At 42.7% G+C, this 16989-nt stretch overlaps 1 protein-coding gene across 4 annotated transcripts in view; it reads right to left on the bottom strand.

The window, feature by feature from the left end:
• The window catches only part of EVL (Enah/Vasp-like), a 146669-nt gene that overhangs the window by 71121 nt on the left and 58559 nt on the right, over positions 1–16989 (bottom strand). Inside the window, exon 1 of one of the 4 annotated variants that reach the window (XM_072839911.1) lies at positions 1744–1929. The exons of the other annotated variants lie outside the window; for them this stretch is intronic. Within the exon in view, the coding sequence (XP_072696012.1) occupies positions 1744–1754 (11 nt within the window). The 5' untranslated portion in view covers positions 1755–1929. Of the gene's footprint in view, positions 1–1743; positions 1930–16989 lie in introns of those variants that run through there. 4 annotated transcript variants of the gene reach the window in all.

Raw genomic sequence — 16989 nt, 5'->3', positions numbered from 1 at the left:
GCAGGACACTTGGGGTTTCCGTTTGGTTGGGCCACTACTTCATTCACCAGCCCAGGCCTGCCTGGACTCTGGGCCTCTATTTCTTGATCTGTGTACCTCAGAACTGGACTCACTAGGAAGTTTTCAGACTTCAAAACCAACATCGCAACAATACACACTTTTTCCCTCAAAGAAATACTGAGTAATACTTTAAAAAGATAAAAGAGTTAATTTGGTTGAAGTGGAGGGTAAGAGGCCTAAAGCACCACTAACCTGGATGATCTACTGTGGATCAGCTCTAAGGGCCTTTCAAGATGGAAAACTCTTAAGATTCTTACTATTTTGAAAGTTCTTCAAAAAATTGTTTTGCTTCCTCCCCATTTATTTCAGATATGCTTTTCTGCAGCAGCAGTTGACAGGATAGAGTAAACTGCGTGAGCTTCTCACACTATAATTCATAGCTGAAAATGACTCTGATCCTTACCCACTCTGGAAGTTCCCATGGTTTTGAAATGAAAGTTTTCTGTTCTCCACAGCTCCACCCACAAGCCCTTTAAAGTTACAGGAAAATTATTAAAATGATAGAAAACCGGCTGCAAAGGAGCAGGAATAAAGCCAACCATTAAGAGAGTTTCCCTGGCCCTGACGACTCTGGGCCTAGAGAAAGGAGACTCCAACAGCCTGTCCAAGATTGCTACGTCCCCTCACCAAACACTCCCTTCTGTTGAGCAGAAGGAGTATCGGCCAAGACCTATTTACTGTAGGGCCGGTTTTATTAGCTCACTGCCAAAGGCTTCCAGAGTGTCCGTGTGGTACTCCGGAAAAAATGTGGGGTGCGGCTGTCCTGCCTCTCCCAGCCAGGTGACCTTGGGCCAGAGCCACCACCTTCCAGAGGCTGGGCTTCCTCCTCCTCAAAATGGGAATAATAGCACCTTCTTGATCCACCCAACACGGTTGAAAGAACTAAGTAAGAAAACAGGTGAAACAGCACTTTAGAAACTGTAAAGTACTTTGCAAGGTGAGAGATGATCATTTCATGCTAAGACACAAAGTTGTAAAGAATTAATCAAATAAACACTAAAAATCCCAGAGGATCAACAGTCTTATCACCTACAATCTTACAACATGGGGTCGCAGGGTGGGAAGAATCACAGCTGAAGTGCCACCCCACCTTTACAGAGAGCACTCACAATTAGACATGCACAGGATAGCCTGATTGCCACCCAAACACACACTGAGCAGCGGGAGTCTGAGTGGCCAATAGCCTAAGTCAGTCACCAGTCTCTCAAGCAGGTCAAGCTAGTCAGTTCATGAAGTTTCTATTATAAAAGAAACCTTGGTGCTTCCCCGCTTTGCCCAGTATTTAGAGACAACAACCTGAATGTTTTCAGGCCATTCTGGAGAGAAAAGCCAAGGCCCTCAGAGCCAAACCACAGCCCCCTTAGATTGTTCAGAGCCACTCTACAATCTGAGGCGGGTGTCTGACTTCTGAGTAGTGCTTTCAACACAGAAGCCATGAAAGATCACAGACATCAAGAGACACAGGCCCATGTAATGACAGATCCGCAGAAGGAGAGTGGGCAGGCTCTGTGACTAACCTGCTGTGTGACCCTGGCTAAGTCCCTGGCCCTCTGGTCCTTGATCCCCCCATGAGTAGAGCAAGGGGATCTGGGATGATGTCTATGGTTCCTTCAGCTCTACACCATTCTGACTGTGGGTTTCCTCTTGATGTTCCTCTGTCCCCTTTTTGGTCCCCATACTCACCCAGTGGCCATGGCTGAAAGGCTTCAGCACAGGGAACCCTGAGGAGGTGAGTCCTGTACTCCCCACAGGCTATGTCGATTAGAGGACCACAGACCCCCGGAGGGCAGCAACTTGATTTTTAGACTCTACTTAAAACCAAACAGGAAAAGGAAGCTGAACCAGAGATAAAGGGGAAACAAACCCCAGTTATAAACTGAAACCTAGGGAGAAGAGAGAGAAACAAGAGGCGCAGAGCGCAGAGCCCCGCCAGCGTGGGCGGCCTGGAGCCACTGAGCCACCCGGAACTCCCATGCCTCAGCCTCAAGCCCCGAAGCACTTCCTGTGAGGGTGCAGCAGCAGGCTGGGGGTGGGACCTGTGGTGGTGCTGGCTCCCCCACCCGTCAATGCCTGTCTGCTCAGCCACAGCCACCTCGGAGGTCTAGGCCTAGCTTCTCCACCTGCTATAACAAGGGGAGGGGCAGTGTGGACGGCTTCAAGGCATCTGTGAAAAACCTCTGAGAACTCAGAACTACCCTAATCGATCCTCTGGAGAAAGAAGGCTGTTTTGATAGGGGCTGAAGGTTTAATATTGACTTTGGTATCAGTTTTGCACCTCTGTTGGGGAGACACTTCTCTCCAACGCTGATCGCTCAGGCAGCAGCTGAGGGCCTGTCAGGGAGATGTGTGAGGCAAACTGGAAAACTGGCTCTGTCCCTGGTTCACTGAGTGACCTGGGGGCTTCAGTTTCCTTAGGTGGGGGATGGGGCTCACCACCCTGACTCTGCCTGCCTCCACCAGGCTGTCATGGAGATGAGGCCCATTCCCAATCCTTCATTCAAAATGAATGGACACCGCAGAGTCAGGCCTTGTCCTAGAACCAAGGGACAGAACACAGAAGAGGACAGCAGTCCTTAACGTCCGTGAAGGGCTTTCAGAGTATAGAAAGGAAGGCACTGGAATGCTAATGAATAAATGTATGAGAATGCTATGATTGATACAGTGAAGAAGGGCTGCTCAGAGTACTTGTCCAAAAGAAAGGTTTAAAATTTCCAACTGGTGATTGTGGATTTGTCTACTACTCTCATTCTGTCCATTTTTACTTCCTGTATCTTGGAGCTCTTATTAGGTACATATATTTTATGGCTATTGTGTTTTCCTGATGAATTGATCCTCTGATTGGTATGAAATTGTCCTTCTTTATCACTGGTTATATTTTTTGTCTTTAAGTTTACTTTATCTGGTATTAGTGTAGCCATTTGGTTTTCTTGTGCTATTTACCTGGTGTATCTACACCCCATACTGGTCTTCTGTTGTTGCTATAACAAATTACTGCATACTTAGAGCTTATAACACACATTTATTATCTTAGTTTCATGAGATAATAGGTCAGAAGACTGACATAGATCTCAAGGGTTTTACTGAGCTAAAGTTAAGGTGTTGAAGTGCTAGCTTTCCCTCTGGAGGCTCCAAAGGAGAATAACTTCCTGGCCTCTTTCAGCTTGAAGAGGCCCTCACACTCCTTTCTCACGGCCCTGTCCTCCGCGTGCAAAGCTGGCAAAGCAGTGTCACTACAACTCCTTCTCCCACCCTAACATCTCTTCTTGACCACAGCCAGGAAAGGGTCTCCCCTGCTAGCTCTTCTTGTGGTCAGATCTGGGTCTTTTGTGGGGAGAGGGGCTTTTATTTTTTTCTACCCCTACTGAGGTACAACTGACAAAAATTGTGTTTATATGTATAATTTATATTTGAGGTGTATGATTTGATGTTTTGATAGATGTAAACACTGTGAAATAATCACCATGGTCAAGCTAATTAACATGTCCAGCATCTCCCATAGTTACCATTTTCTTTGTTGTTGTTTTTTTTCTTTTTTTTTTTTTTAAGGCAGGTTCTCTGCCTTTAAGGGCTCAGGTGTTGAGGCCAGGCCCACTGGATAATCAGGATAGGTGCCCCACCTCAATGTGCATCACTCTGATCACATCTGCAAAGTCCCTTCTGCCACACAAGGTAACATATTCATAGCTTCTGGGGATCAGGGTGGGGTGGTAGCATTGCTTTGCCTACTGCACTTTACTTTCAGCCTCTTGTACCTCTGTATTTAGTGTCTCTTAAAGACAGTATGCGATTAAGTCTTGCATTTCATTTGGTCTGACAATCTCTATCATTTAACTGGAGTATTTAGTCCATTTACATGTAATTTACTGATATGTTTGGATATAGGTCTCCCATTTTGCTATTTGTTTTCTATCTGTCTCGTCTGTTTTGGTTTTTCTATTTCTCTTGTCCTGCATTCTTTTGAGTAAATAGTTTTAAGAATTCCATTTTCATTTCTCTTTTGACTTTTAGGTATGCCTCTTTACATTACTTTTTAGAAGTCTTTCTGGGGTTTGCAATACACATCCTTACTTTTGTAGAGTATACAAAGTATACACAACAGTCATCACATGCATTACATAGTCACTATATGTCATGTTACGAATTTTTGCTTTAAATGGTCCTATACAAGGGACACCTGGCTGGCTCAGCAGTTGAGTGTCTGCCTTTGGCTCAGGGCATGATCCTGGAGTCCCGGGATCAAGTCCCACATCAGGCTTCCTGCGTGGAGCCTGCTTCTCCCTCTGCCTATGTCTTTGCCTCTCTCTCTGTGTTTTTCATGAATAATTAAAATCTTAAAAAAAAAAGGTCATATACACATATATATGCAAATATATATTTTTAATAAACAGTCTTATATTTACTCATACTTATGCTTTCTAGTACTCCTCATTCCTTCCTAAACATTCAAGTTTCCTGGCATAATTTTTCCTCAGCCTGAGGAGTATATATCAGGTATATCAGCCACAAATCCCCTAATTTTCTTTTATTTGGAAAACACCTTTATTTTGTCAACATACCTGACGGTGCTTTTTTTCTGAATAGAGAATTTTGAGACTTTTTCTTTTAGCACTTAAAAAATAAATGTCATTCTACTGTCTGACATCCATGGTTTCTGATGAGAAGTTAGCCATCAGTTATATCATCATCCTCTGTATATAGTGTATATTTCCTCTAGTCACTTTTAATATTTTCCTTTTCTTTGGTTTCCAGTGACTATGAAGTGCTGGAGTGTGGCTTTCTTTGTATTTTTCCTGCTAGGGGTTTGCTGAGATTCTTGGATATGTAAGTTAAAGTTTTTCAGCAAATGGGAAGGTTATAGTAATTATTTATTCCAGCATTATTCTTCTGCCCCATTCTCTTTCTCCTTTTCCTTCTGGATTCCAATCACACATATGTAGAACTCTTGGTATCATCTCACAAAGTCACCAAGGCTCTGTTAAAATTTTTAATATTATTTCCCTGGTTTTCAGAATAGGTGATTTCTACTGTTCAGTATCCAAGTCCACCAACTCTTTTTAATAAAATCTCTGATCCACTTTTGATCTCATCTAGTGAATTTTAGTATTTCATCTCTAGTACTAGAATTCTTATTTAGTAAATTTTTTACAATTTCCATTTCTCTGTATGTTTGCTCATTCTATCCACCTTCTAAGTCTTTGAATGTATGTATAATAGCAACTTGGAAGTACTTGTCTGAAAATTCAAACTTCAGGCTCTACTGATTGCTTTTCCCCCTTAAGTAGAGGCTGTATCTCTTGACTCGTTATGTGTCCACTAACTCGTGATTGTATGTTAGACATTGTGATGACATAGTGCAGATAGTCTAGGTAATACTGTCTTCCTTTAGAGGCATGGAATTTGTCCTGGCAGGCAGGTAAATTACTAGCAGATTCTTTTGATGAAGTCAAGTGTGTATGTATTAATTCCCTTTTAAGTTCTATTTCCATTTTGAACTTAGCCCCAGGGTGTGGCCCTTACTCAAGAGTATAGTCCTCACTCCTAAGGTATGGCTGTTCTGGGGTCTCAACTGAATGCCTAAGGTGCTCAGTGAGGTCTCTTCATTTGGCTAACTAGAATCTCTTATATCTCCCAGCACTGCAAGAACTTTGGCATCATCATTCAGTCCTTAGCCCTTCAGCAGGCAATCTGTGATAGGCCTCATAGACAAGTCTTATTCTACACATGCACAGCTAGCCAGCCTTAGGAAACAAAGTGAATCCCTACATAAAACTCTATCCTTGCTCCTACCACAGGGCTTCCTCATCTCTATTTCTTTGTCCTGCAATATCCAGCTATTTCAGTAGCCTAAAATTCCAATATCTGCCTTCTGAACTCATTAAGATCAATTTTCTGCTTGAGTCCCACCATTCTGTGCCATAACCAGAAGGAGGCCCCAGGCAGAAAGACAGAGCCATCGTGGGGCTTATTATGTTTCTTCACTCAAGATTCAGTCCTGTGCTACCTGTCAATGCCTCAAAACAGCAAGAATTTAATATTTTATATGAGTTTCAGTACCCATATATTCAGATGCTTCATGTATTTTATTTAGTTTCATAGTTATTTGGTCAAGAGAGCAAGTCTATGATCATCTCTCTGTCATGGCCTGAAGTGGAAGTCAGTGATAATTATCAACTACCAAAGGGTATTCTCTTTCATTTTCTGAGCATTTCCTGAAGATGCCAGCCTGGGTGTAAAATCTTCACTGTAGGAATATGCCTTTCACTTCCATTCTCCATCTCCACTGTCCTCCAGTTTTATAACTACTGTCTTTTCTTTTTCTTGGTTTCAACAAGTAGATAAGAGGTAAGACTGACCCTTCTGGGGGCATTCTTTTAACTCTGCCATCTAGCTTTAATAAGGCACTTGCGTGAAATTAAGAGGAGTAAGAAATGAGAAATATCTTTGGCCAGGGTGTTATGAAAAATGGATTCTAGCCCATACTTTATTATTGATATCTATATCCTTGGGCATTTATTTCCCCACTCATTCTCAGTTTCCTCATCTGCTTAATGAAGGGACTGGCCATATTAATAACTATGAACTTCAGGTACAACACCAAATCCTAAATCAACTGTGTCAAAGCAATAGAAAATGCTGCAAAAATAGGAAAGGAGCTGTTAACATCTGATGAGCAATTCAGTGAGAATGTTAAGAAATGTCCTGTTTAAGGCAGTACCTTATAAGGTGTTACTATGAATTGAGCTCAGCACTTAGTACACAGTTTAGGATGTAGTAGGTGCAAGGTAAATGCTGACTGCATGATGAATATATAAACGAATGAATGAATCGGAAAGTCAACAAATCTCACACAGGATACTAAATGCTAAGGCGTTTGGCTCTGCATCTTGAGCATAATAAATGCTCAGTAACTGGCAACTGTATTGACTTGAATTGAAAGCGGTGTTTCCCATCTGCCTAGATCCCAACAGACACCAGAATGGTTGACAACAAATCAGGGAGCTATATATACTAAAGGACACTTTACTTAAGAGATCAAATTCAAAGACGTGTTTTGTGGCTTGGGAAAGTCATCTAACTTCTGTGGATCTTAGTTTTCTTTTCTGTAAACAGACTGTTCTCTCTTCTACTCTCTCTCAGTGGGATGTTTGAGCATAAAAGAGTCTTTGACTAAGAAACAGAGGGAAAAAATTTGCTTTCTAATACTGGTTTTTTCATGAGAACTTGTGTTTAAAAAAAAAAGACTGTTCTGAGTAGAAGGTCCTTGTGTCCTATGGGTGCAAGAAAAGGGGACAGGGAGACGGTTGCACAGAATTAGTTACCATCAGTGACACATTGCAAAAATCTACTGGCAATGCTGCATGACCAAATGAAGGCACTGGGTTTGCCCTTCAAGAACCAATTTACATATCACCTCTTCAACAAAGGGCTTATTGAGCCCCCAAGATAGACAAAATTATCCCTGCTGATGTGTTTCTTCTGTATTTTACAGTATTATCAATTTAATGTCACAGATGATTGTCCTTTAGGGAGGGGCTACCATGTTTTATTCCTCTTTTATAACCAGTTATGCTCAGCACAATTCTTGGTATACATACTATGTGTTCAGAATGTTTGTTCTGCCTAAAATACTGGTACTCAGGAAGTATGTGAATTACTAGCGCACAGAGAGCATGTTGACATGGTCTTGGTTTTCATATCTCAACGTTTGTAAAGAGAATGCTTGAATCTAGTATGCAATACAGGGTTCTCTGCCCCAAGTAACTTCCATCCCAACCAAGCTCCTGGCCAAACTCATCTGCAGCATAAATAGACATTACTAGCCAAGTCAATTGACTGTTCCAAGGAAATAATGAACTCACAGGGGAAAATGACAATATCTCTGAGAAGTGCAAGCACTATAAAATACTTGGAAGATAAAGAACAAATGAAGCAACTGTGATATATAATAAGAAATACATAATTGGGGATCCCTGGGTGGCTCAGCGGTTTAGCCCCTGCCTTTGGCCCAGGGCGCGATCCTGGGGTCCCGCAATCGAGTCCCACGTCGGGCTCCCAGCATGGAGCCTGCTTCTCCCTCTGCCTATGTCTCTGCCTCTCTCTCTCTCTGTGTCTATCATGAATAAATAAATAAATAAATCTTTAAAAAAATACATAATTGATCTCTGTCCATTTCTGAACATAGGTTAGTGTCATCGTGGGTGGCAGCAATAATTTGTGCCTGGGTCTTAGTTTATAAAGGTAACTGAGTGACGACAATGCCACTAAAAAGTTTAATGTTACTCACAGCTCCCCCTTGAGCAGGGAGGCATAGGTGTTAACACCTATAAGAGGTAAAAAATCTGTAAAGTTTCTTATTGCCTGAGTTTAATTATTTGATAGGCAATGATAATCAATAACCATTTTTAAAGAAAGTGTATTGGGACACCTGGGTGGCTCAGCAGTTGAGTGTCTGCCTTTGGCTCAGGGTGTGATCCTGGAGTCCTGGGATCGAGTCCCACATCAGGCTTCCTGCATGGAGCCTGCTTCTCCCTCTGCCTATGTCTCTGCCTCTCTTTTTCTCTTTCATGAATGAATAAATAAAATCTTAAAGTGTGTCTAAGTATAGAGTGTATACCTCTATACCATAAGAGGTATGGTGTTAGGGAAGCACTAGTGTTGTCAGGAGGCAGGAAGGAGCAAGGGGAAAGCACAGGCCACAGCCTTTCTTGGGGTCTCTGAGGGAAAGGCAGGGCAGGGTAAACAGATCAGAATTGCTAGTTTGAGTAATTCCAGCAGGCTTGAGGGGGCAGGGGCTGTCCCTAGTCATTTGGGGTAACTTGAGGCAGGGGAAATCCTGGCTTGGGGACTATGAGTCAGATAAAGGAGGTATTGGGGATGTGGAATAGGGTGGGTTGGCTTGTACATGAAAGGTGGCCCCACCAACCGTTTATGGTCTATAGGACTTAGCTAGCTCTGTGAGGGCTAGCTCTGTGAGGGGCAGTGTTTCCCCACCCAGTAAGTTCCCCCAAGGATGTCAAAACATCAAAAAACACAAAAACTATAATAAATGGGGGTGGGGGAAGCATGGGAAGAGACTGGCTTAATGAGTATGGAACTTCCTTTAGGGGAGATGAAAATGTTTTGAAACTGGACTGTGGTGATGGCTGAACATTGAAAATGTACTTAATACCACAGAATTGTAGATTAAAATGGTTTTAAAAAACCGGGGGAAGTAAAAATCTGTAAAATTTCTTATTGCCTGAGTTTAATTATTTGATGGGCAATGATAATCAATAACCATTTTTAAAGAAAGTGTATTGGGATGCCTGGGTGGCTCAGCAGTTGAGTGTCTGCCTTCGGCTGAGGGCGTGATCCTGGAGTCCTGGGATCGATTCCCACATCGGGCTTCCTGCATGGAGCCTGCTTCTCCCTCTGCCTGTGTCTCTGCCTCTCTCTCTGTCTCTGTCTCTCTGTCTTTCATGAATGAATAAATAAAATCTTAAAGATAAAGTGTGTCTATAACTTAGGACAGAAATTGCAGATACACCAACTCTTGTGCGTGTGGGTATTAGTCTATGAGCAACAGAGGGAGATAAGAGAATACTGATGCCTGAGGAGGCCATGGACATTGAGAAGCCTTAAATCAATGACAACAAAAAATAAGTGTAAGCAGGGGTCATACTGAATTAGGAGTAGCAACCAGGACAATGAAAATAGAACATACAATTTTGAGTTCATTTGAAGATAATATATGCACCCAGAAGGTGGGGCAGGAAGAAAAAAAATGAGAAAAAGCATTAAAATTGTAGAGAGAAAATATAGAATAAGACAGCAGAAGCAATTGCTATTACTCTAGCTTCCTAATTTTTTCTGCTTGTGTACATTCTAGAAATATTTAGAAAAATGATGTAACCAAAAAAAATGATGTAACCTGTTGTATATTTTTTAGGTGGCATCTAGAATTTTTCCTGGTAAGTTGAGATGTTTGCAAAGGATTTAATATGTAGAAACATTATATGTGGTATATGTGCATTAAAAATGTGCATTAAGTATGTTACATTTATAAATATAACCTAATATTGAGCTTAAGTGCTTTCTTTTTAAAAATATTTTATTTTATTTATTTTAGAGAGGGAATGTGCGTGCACAAGTGGGGGAGAGGCAGAGGGAGAGGGAGAGAATCTTAAGCATACTCCATGCTGAGCAGAGAGTCCAATGTGGGGCTCAATCCCAGGACCCTGAGATCATGACCTGAGCCAAAACCAAGGGTTGGATGCTCAACTGACTGAGCCATCCCAGCACCCCTAGGGATTTTATTTTTAAATAATCTCTATATCCAACACAGGGCTTGAATTCACAACTTCAAGATTAAGAGTTGCACGCTCTTCCAACTGAGCCACCAGCCAACCCTAAGCTCTTTCAATTTATGAAAAAGGTCTGTCATAAAACATAATTGGCAGAGCCTGTTCACTCGATCAAACCACTCAGCCAAATCAAATTTACTTGCTATCAGAAAAATTTCGACTAATTTTCCAACTCAGACATGCTTATATACATCACAGTGAGAGCAGCACACCACATGTGAAGTCTTTAATTTTAAACAGATAACCAGAGAGATGAGGGGTGGTGCTAGGCCATGAGTTGGTGGCCTTGCTGAAATGAAAGCTGCCCTCTTCGATATTCTCCATAGCCACTTCCCTGTACTCAGAGACCTCTCCATCAGGGCCACGGTATCCTCAAATAAGCATAGCCTCAGGAAGTCGCAATGTACCCCCAGGAACACACGTGGCCTGGTTTGTAGGCAGCTGTACTCATGTAATACTAGCGACCTATTGGGGCACCTGGGTGGCTCAGTGGTTGAGCATCTGCCTTCAGTTCAGGTCATGATATCAGGGTCCTGGGATCGAGTCCCACATCAGTTCCCTGCATGGAGCCTGCTTCTCCCTCTGTCTGTGTCTCTGCCTCTCTCTCCTTGTGTCTCTCATGAATAAATAAATAAAATATTTTAAAAAATACTAGTGACCTACTAGACAGTTAAAATGAAAGGATAATTCGAACTTCAAACTTTAAAAATGAAAAAAGTTATAGGGCAAATATAAATAAAAGAACACCAAGTCAGCAATTCTGATATCGACAAACAGAATTTAAGGAGAAAAACCTGATTAAGGATCTAGAGGAATATTAATTACTGGAAAAAATAATCATGACCATGTATGTATGTATGTATGTATGTAATACAGACTCAACTCTGTAAAGTAACTGAAAAATTTTGGGGAGAAATACTTAAATAAACAATCCTACTGAGAATTTAAAAATACATGATTTCTTAGATATTTTTTTAAAATCAAGAGATACAAAGTAAAGTAGAAGGCATTAGCTCCCTAGTCTGCCCTTATTTTAAAGTTGTATTTGTTTAAAGTTAGAAAATTCACACTACAGATGATACAGAAGGTAAATTAAGGGTCCTCCCCTCTCCCCGTGTCCTCTCTCCCTAAATATAACCCTTGTTGACACCAGGGAAATCGTGTGCAGGCTCCAGTTCTCGTTTCCCAGCCCAGTGCTGCTCTCCTTACACCTCTGTGTCTCCTTGAAGAGGACTGACTAAAGTCAGTCCTTCTGTCCCAGAGGGACTTAAACAATGTAACACCTCAGAGTGGTGCCATGTGCTCTACGGTGCGGAAGTCACACAGACCAGGCCAGTCATGGAGAACCATATACTCTATGATCCATTTACGTGGTATGTGCAGAGCAGGCAAATCCATAAAGACAGAAGCAGACCTGTGGTTGTCTAGGCCTGGGAGAAGGGACTGGGGGAACCCAGGAGTGACTGCTAAGTAGTACAGAGCTTGCTTCTGGGGTGACCACAATGTCCTAAAATACATTGTGGTGATGGTGGCAAGACTCGATATACTGAAACTGTTGGACTGTACACTCTAAGTGGGTGAAATTCTGTGGTTTATAAATTATATCTCAATAAAGCCATTATTAAAAAATGCTCCAGAAGCGCCTTTGGTGGCTCAGTCAGTTAAGCATCTGACTCTTGGTTTCAGCTCAGGTCATGATCTCAGAGTCGTGAGATCAAGCCCCATGTCAGGCTGTGTGCTCGGCGTGGAGTTGAGAGTCTCTCTCTCCTACTCCCTCTGTTCCCCCCTACCCTTGTATACATGCTCTCTCTCAAACAAATAAAGTCTTTAAAAAAATGCTCCAAATGCAGATGGAAAATGTTTTCAAATGAGTTATAAATTAACTATGGGACTTTGAGATTGTTGGAGAAAATCATCTCACCATTTTGGCTCCCACCAGAAATAATACTCAGTAGAAAGGACTGCATCCAGGGTGGCAATTTTAAATTATTTCAGCATTCCAGAAAGTGAAGAGAAAATATAACAAAAGCAAGGGCATCTCTGACTACAAGGCGTCCCTAGAACACAGCAGGTGCAGAGTCCATGCTCAGGCTTCAAGGGGAGTCTATGAACTCAACCTGAGAACTATTCATTTCTCAAGCCATATGCTGAATACTTTAATGTTTCTAAATCTTTTGCCTCCTTCATTGGTTTCTAACAGTTTAACTGAGCATTTGAAGAAAACAGGACACTTGACTAGCTTTAGCTGACTACAAATAAAATCAATCTGGAGGAACATAATAATGAGACATCATTTTTCATCATTCAAATTACTGGAGCTTTATATTTGTTTCTCAGAACTTTTTGTTGGGTTCGGTTTTGAATGTATGTCATTTTTATGAATCTAACACCTGTACACATCTGTGCAATCACTGCTACAATCCGGAGGTTGCCTCTGTCCCTCCCCAAACTCCCTCTAGCTGTCCCTGAGTGGTTGCACCTCCCCACCCCCCCACCTTCCGCATATTACTCCCAGCAGCCACTGATGTGTCCTCCAGCTCAGTCCCTTTCTTCTGGACAATGCTACACTAATGGAAACATATGGCATGTAACCTTTTAAGAAGGCTTCCTTCACTTAACATAATGCCTCTGAGACTCATCCAAGTTGTGTTTATTAAATAATCTGGATTTTCTTGTTTGTTTTTTGTTTTTGCATGCCAGTTTTCTGTTGTATGGCTATATCACAAATTGTTTCTCCATTAAATGGGAGAACATCTGAATTGGTTTTGGCCATTATAAACAGAGCTGCCATAAACAGCAATGCACACACATATAGGTTTTTTTTTTTTTTAATTTTTATTTATTTATGAGTCACAGAGAGAGAGAGAGGCAGAGACATAGGCAGAGGGAGAAGCAGGCTCCATGCACCGGGAGCCTGACGTGGGATTCGATCCTGGGTCTCCAGGATCACGCCCTGGGCCAAAGGCAGGCGCTAAACCGCTGCGCCACCCAGGGATCCCCATATAGGTTTTTATGGAACATAAGTTTTCATTTCCATAGGGCAAACATAGAGGATTAAGATTGCTGGGTTAAATGTTCGATTTTATAAGAAACAGTCGCACTGTTTCCCAGAGTGGCTGTACCATTTTTCTTCCTACCAGCAATGCAGGGGAAATGCTGCTACTCTGCATCCCCAGCAGCCTCTGGTGTCCTCAATGTTTTCTTATTTCAGACATTCGAACACATATGCAGTAATATGTTGTTGTAATTTTAATCTGCATTTCTCTGATGACTGCTGGTGCTTTGCGTCCTTCCATGTGCTTGTGTGTTATCTATGTATCCTCTTCGGAGACATGTCTACTTAAGTCCTTTGCCCACTTAAAAATACAGATCTGTTTTCTTACTGTTAAGTTCTGAGAGTTCTTTACACATTCTGAAGACAAGGCTTTATGATGTGCAAATGTTTTCTCCAAATTTGTTTCTCATCTTTTCACTCTCCTAGCATCGTTTTTTACAGAGTAACAGTTTTTTAATTTTAAGTTCTATTTGTTTTGTTTTATGTTCTACAGAGGGTGCTTTTGCTGTTACTCATGCAGACCATTTACCTAACCTAGTGGTCATGAAGACTGCTGCAGGTTCTCTTGCGGCAGTTTCCCAGCTGGACATTTAGATTTAGAATCCATTTAGAGGTACCTTGGTACAAAGTGTGAGGACTGGGCCAAAGTCCATTTTTTTTGCGTATCGCTGATTGTTCCAACTCCATTTGTTGACAAGATAGTACTTTTTTCACTGAATTGCCTTTGCCAGACATCAACTGACAACTGATTTCTGGACTTTCCATATAAGTGTCCAACATCTCCACAAGTCATCTTGAAAAACCCCCGGCAGGCTTGTTGGTACTGCATACATGGCTCATGAAAACTAAGAACTCGACAAGGAACAGTGATAGGGTCCTTGACTCATCTATTTTGTGGTGTAGGCTGTGGAGTATGTAACCCTTTCTCTCTGCAGGTTGGACTGCACATGGAATATTGAGATTAGTTTTTGCTGTCACAATATGAGAGGTACTGGCAACCTGAAAGCATTCTGGAAGGGAGACTGAGTTGATGAGGCCAGCAAAGATCCTAACACAGGAAGACAGGCCGAGGAAAACGGGGCGTCTTGCCTGGAGAGATAAATAGAGAATAAGAACACCTGCTCTGGGCCTCTGAGCTCCTTGGAAAGAAAGAATCCCCCCTTCATGTGATCCCTAGGAGAGGATGAGGGCCAGTGGCTACAATCAGGCACTGTGCTAGGTACCAGGAATCCAGAGATGGACAAGATAAGTTTTTGCTTTCAGGAGGGGGGAGCCACAGGGACAACTATTTTGGTTTGACAAAGGTCACCCAGCAAATTGTAGGAGACTGGATAAAATGACTTGTTTTGCCTTTTATTTTGTGTGATTGCCAAAGATGGCCTAATAGCTCTATTTTCAACAAATGACTCATTCTGTCTTTGGGTTTAATGGCCAAATGAAGGTACTGAGGTCATGTGACAGCAAGAGATCTGCTCAAGGTCTCAAGTAGAGACCTTGCTTGCACAAACTGAGTTTGGAAACCAAGCCTCCCGATGCTTAAACCAGGATTCCTTTTTACTATCTGTTAAAATTCTTAATCAGCACTATGCTGAAGAATAAATAACCGAATGCTTTCTTCTTGCAAATCCTGTCTCCAGGGTTCTTCTGACCCTTTAGGTTTTCAGTGTCACAGGCTGTCTCAGAGGCCTTTAAAAGAGAAAAGGATCCTCCACTTTGAAATGTCAACCCTTGTTTTCAATGACAAGATGAGAAAAAAAAATCATATCAAATCAGACAGGTATTTTCTGAAGATGTTATTTCTGCTCTGAGCTGCTTCTGGGTCACCTACTGCTCTAATTATGCTGGAAGTAAACCTGGCTTTCATGAGATTCAGGATATGGCTGGAGGAAAAAGTTGTCAAGACTACTTAAGATCATCAGTGCTCACACTGGGCTCAGAGCATTCCAGGAATTCATTGATTCATTCCATAATTCATTCCGCTGGTTAACCACAAACACAGACATCACTGACTGCTTTAGTCCTACTAATATACTCAGGACAGGAAAGACAGGAAAATAGTTAACACTTTGGTTTAAGGCCAGGCCCCCCCTCCCTGAGCTCTTCACGTGAGCAGCATGGAACAGAAGAGAGGCAGGACTCGAGGTTCCTAGCCCCACTTTTTTCCTTCTAAGGTGGGCTCACTACAGAGAGAAGCAGTAACTCCAGTGCTTTCCAGCTGACAGAGTTCTGGTGAGAATCAGTGGAGATGACGGGTGGGCAAAGTGCCTGGCAAACTGAGAAGCACGGTACCCAGGTGAGAGATTTATTCATTTAACAAACATGTTTGGGCTCTTTCAAATGACGTGCACCATGCTGAATACTAAGAATAACCAGTTAAATAAAATATATCCCACATTCAAGAAGACAATGAGATGTGGCAAGTCTGATGATGAGAACACTGCAGGATGGGAGGCCCGGTAGAGGGGGAGCCCTCACTGTTCTGGGCAGGAAGGAAAGATGACTGTGACGATGGCCATGAGCAGAGGATTAGAGCAGGAGAGAGAGAGTATACTAGGTTCCAGAAGATTTCTCAGTCTCCTTATTTTACTTAATATTGACATTATTTGTGGAGTGGGCACTGATTTTATGACGACCCTTTCCGCATTACAAAGCAGTTGGCTTCAACCTCCCACAATGCAGAGCCCCCACCGCAGAGTGATCCAACCCCAACATCAATGGTGCCAGGCTGAGAAAGCCTGTTGTGAAGGAAACTGAGGCCCATAGAGGAGAAGCAACTAGTTCGAAAGGCTGTAGTCAATTAGCAACAGGGCTGAGACCTGAACGCAGGTGGCCTGTGACCCAGGACCCGAGACAGGGTTCCCAGGTTACATAGCTATGGGTCTGCAGCTGGGCAGCACAGGAGAGGAGCTTGGAGGGCGACGGGGCTGCTGATGGGACAAGAAGAACTCAAGTGTCCGTGGAGGAGCACCGCCACCAGGCAGAGCCATGAGTAAGGAAGGCAGAGGGAAAGGGGGGACAGGAAGAAGCAAAGGAAGGAAGTGGGCAGCCGTCGTCTATTTCTGCTCTCTGACAGAGCACCCTCTAACATTTCTATAACGAGCTGGTTTCATGTCCAATCATCACAACTAGTGAAGTGGGTGAAGCAAAAATTAACATTCTTACTTTCCGGAGCCTAGAAGAGTGAAGTGCTTTACCCAAGGCTCCAGAGTTTTGCAGACAGGCAAAACTCCATGCTAAAGACTCTTTCAGGTGGTAGGTGTCTCCCACCAGCCCGAGCCCAGACCCCTGTTCCTTGACTTGCCTGCAGTCCATGGAGGCAGGACGAGTGTCTCTGAAGGGACTTTTGTGTGAGCTCAAAGGAGAAACTGGGTGCAGGAGAGCAAGGCCTCAAAAGCTAAGAAGCTGAGGTAGGAACACAGAGGCACTGCAGTGCTGAGCTCCACTCTCTGGGTCTCAGGATCAGGGCTCTAACTTCAGGTGGGTCACCTGGCTCCTGTGGGCATCCCTGCCTGTCCTGAGAGCCAAAGAGCC

Source organism: Canis lupus, chromosome 9 (assembly GCF_048164855.1).
Source record: "Canis lupus baileyi chromosome 9, mCanLup2.hap1, whole genome shotgun sequence".
NCBI classification, from domain to species: domain Eukaryota; kingdom Metazoa; phylum Chordata; class Mammalia; order Carnivora; family Canidae; genus Canis; species Canis lupus.
The sequence above is the reverse complement of the archived record's forward strand: the minus strand, read 5'-3'. Positions and strand labels throughout refer to the sequence as shown.